The 2,500-nt window shown below is 39.9% G+C and overlaps 1 protein-coding gene across 3 annotated transcripts in view; it reads left to right on the forward strand.

Moving 5' to 3' along the window:
• Positions 1 to 1,852: 1,852 nt before the first annotated feature.
• The window catches only part of MFS3 (major facilitator superfamily transporter 3), a 29,399-nt gene continuing 28,751 nt past the window's right edge, over positions 1,853 to 2,500 (forward strand). Inside the window, exon 1 of one of the 3 annotated variants that reach the window (XM_086536084.1) lies at positions 1,853 to 1,988. In XM_086536084.1, coding sequence (XP_086392210.1) covers positions 1,958 to 1,988 — 31 coding nt within the window. In that variant the 5' untranslated portion in view covers positions 1,853 to 1,957. The remainder of the gene's footprint in view (positions 1,989 to 2,500) is intronic. The other 2 variants (XM_086536080.1, XM_086536081.1) reach the window with 2 other exon arrangements.

Genomic DNA, 2,500 nt, shown 5'->3' on the forward strand with positions numbered 1-2,500 from the left:
TATATATAACACATATATATATATATATATATATATATATATATATAATATATATATATATAAATATATATATATATTTTAATATATATATATATTATATATATATATATATATATATATATATATATATATATATACAAAAAAACATATATATATATGCATATGGAAATATATATATATATATATATATATATATATATATATATATATATATATATATATATATATATATATATATATATATATATATATATATATATATATATATATATATAATATAGATATAGATATAGATAGATAGATAGAGAAAGATAAAAAAAAAAGAAAGATAGAGAAACATAAAGAGAGAAAGAATTGAAAGATAAAAGAAGCAGAAAGATTGACAGATAGAAAAAAAATAGACAGACAGACAAATAGATTTTCACGAGCCGACCAATCATTACATCCTTGTCCTGAAGTGTTTTCGTCATTCACTGCAATGGCGATCTCATTTCTCCCTTTTATTTCCATTGTCAGCCACGTCGTTGGCTTCTCAATGTGTGAACGTGTCAGGCAGCATAACGCTCCGATCATTTCATGGTGGCATGCCTGCAAGAGAGAGAGAGAGAGAGAGAGAGAGAGAGAGAGAGAGAGAGAGAGAGAGAGAGAGAGAGAGAGAGAGAGAGAGAGAGAGAGAGAGAGAGAGAGAGAGAGAGAGAGAGAGAGAGAGAGAGAGAGAGAGAGAGAGAGAGAGAGAGAGAGAGAGAGAGAGAGAGAGAGAGAGAGAGAGAGAGAGAGAGAGAGAGAGAGAGAGAGAGAGAGAGAGAGAGAGAGAGAGAGAGAGAGAGAGAGAGAGAGAGAAAGAAAGAGATATGATTATGTCATAATTAACCACAGTAACTAGAATCTCAATGGCTGATCGTGAGAACAGTTTACAGACACTGAAAAAAAGTTATAGAATGAAAAAGAAAAAGAAAAAGAAAAACAACACTTGTAAATCCTTTTTTATCCAGACATTAGGAATCAGTAAACTCACTGGCCTCATCTTTGGCGTTTTCTTCCCGGAGAGTTTTACAGAATAGAGTGATCATTGAAGAAGGGATAAAGGCCTTTGACCTCTGAGAGTTTGCCTATGCAGACCCCGTTCTTCGCTGGGCCTGGGGGTAGGGGGTGGGGGGTGTCATTTGCTGGGCATGACATCGGCAATTGAAGGCATGTGGTGGTGGTGGGGGGTGGGGGGGGCGTTACTTACTCATTCTGGAAACTTCTGGAGATAGAAAGAGTGAGAGCCTAAGAGAGCAAAGTGGAGACCAAGAGATAGATAAGTGGATGGATGGATAGACACACACACACACACACACACATAAACTCGCACACACACACACATACACACACATATATATATAGATAGTTAGATAGATAGATAAACATACACACACATATATATATATATAGATAGTTAGATAGATAGATAAACAGATTGATAGATAGATAGATAGATAGATAGAGAGAGAGAGAGAGAGAGAGAGAGAGAGAGAGAGATTAGGTTGTGCGAATTGGTGTGTAGGGCTGAGTGGGCGGTGCCAAGGGGAAAACGGTGCTTCCCCTTAGATTGCATGAGTCACCTTCACTTGTCCTCCCCGGTAACTCCATAAAGGACACAGAACCAGGGCAATGCCCCGCCCCCTGCTGGTCAATCTGGCAAACTTCTCCCAGTTCTTTGTGGCGCTGACCTTGCACTGCCCTCTGGGTGACCTGGAACCGGCACCAAGCATGGGAAAGCCGGGCAAGCAGCGGAGTGTTGCGTCACTCACGAAGCGAACACACGTGAAAACATCTGGGGGACAGGAGGGGAGGGACGCAGGGGAGGGGGTTGAGGGGGGACGACACTGCACGAACCCTCGGCGCCAGACCGCCAAACAGTTCATCTAGAAACTTGGCCGGGTGAGGTTGCGCGTCTCTTGCTCTAAGCTGCAAAATGGAGGAGGGAGACAAGAAAAAATGTACAGGTATGTGTTTCTCCGACATGCGCTCGCGTTCGGTTTTATCATCGTTGTTGTTTAAGGGAGGATTCGTATGATATTGCAACCTCTTATGTCGGCATTGATATTTTCTGCTGAATAGAGGGAAACAGTTTGCTACAAACCCTCCACCCAGACAGAAAACTGAAACGCAAAGATATGAAACGGAAAAGAACTGAAGTTTTACAAAATCTTCAACAACCAAGCAGTATGTGTAATTGTCACGAATGACACGTTGTTATAATCACGCTCATTTACGTCACACGCAAAGCATTCACCATTTGCATGAACTGTTTAAACCTAGCAACAAGAAACTTTACTAAACCGCTAGTTTTCTAGTTTACAGAGCCTGACATAGTGCTATATAAACGTAACCTGTAGATTACACAATCTAACCAGTCATTGATAATTGTACACAGGGTTTTGACCGAGCATTTCCTTATCTCCCTGTCTCCCGTGCCTGCGTTTCCTCGCCTCGAAGTGGTTATGCAATTTACTTT

This window comes from Penaeus japonicus, unplaced genomic scaffold (genome assembly GCF_977035675.1).
Source record: "Penaeus japonicus unplaced genomic scaffold, GWHDUDI00000001_assembly GWHDUDI00000004, whole genome shotgun sequence".
NCBI classification, from domain to species: Eukaryota; Metazoa; Arthropoda; class Malacostraca; order Decapoda; family Penaeidae; genus Penaeus; species Penaeus japonicus.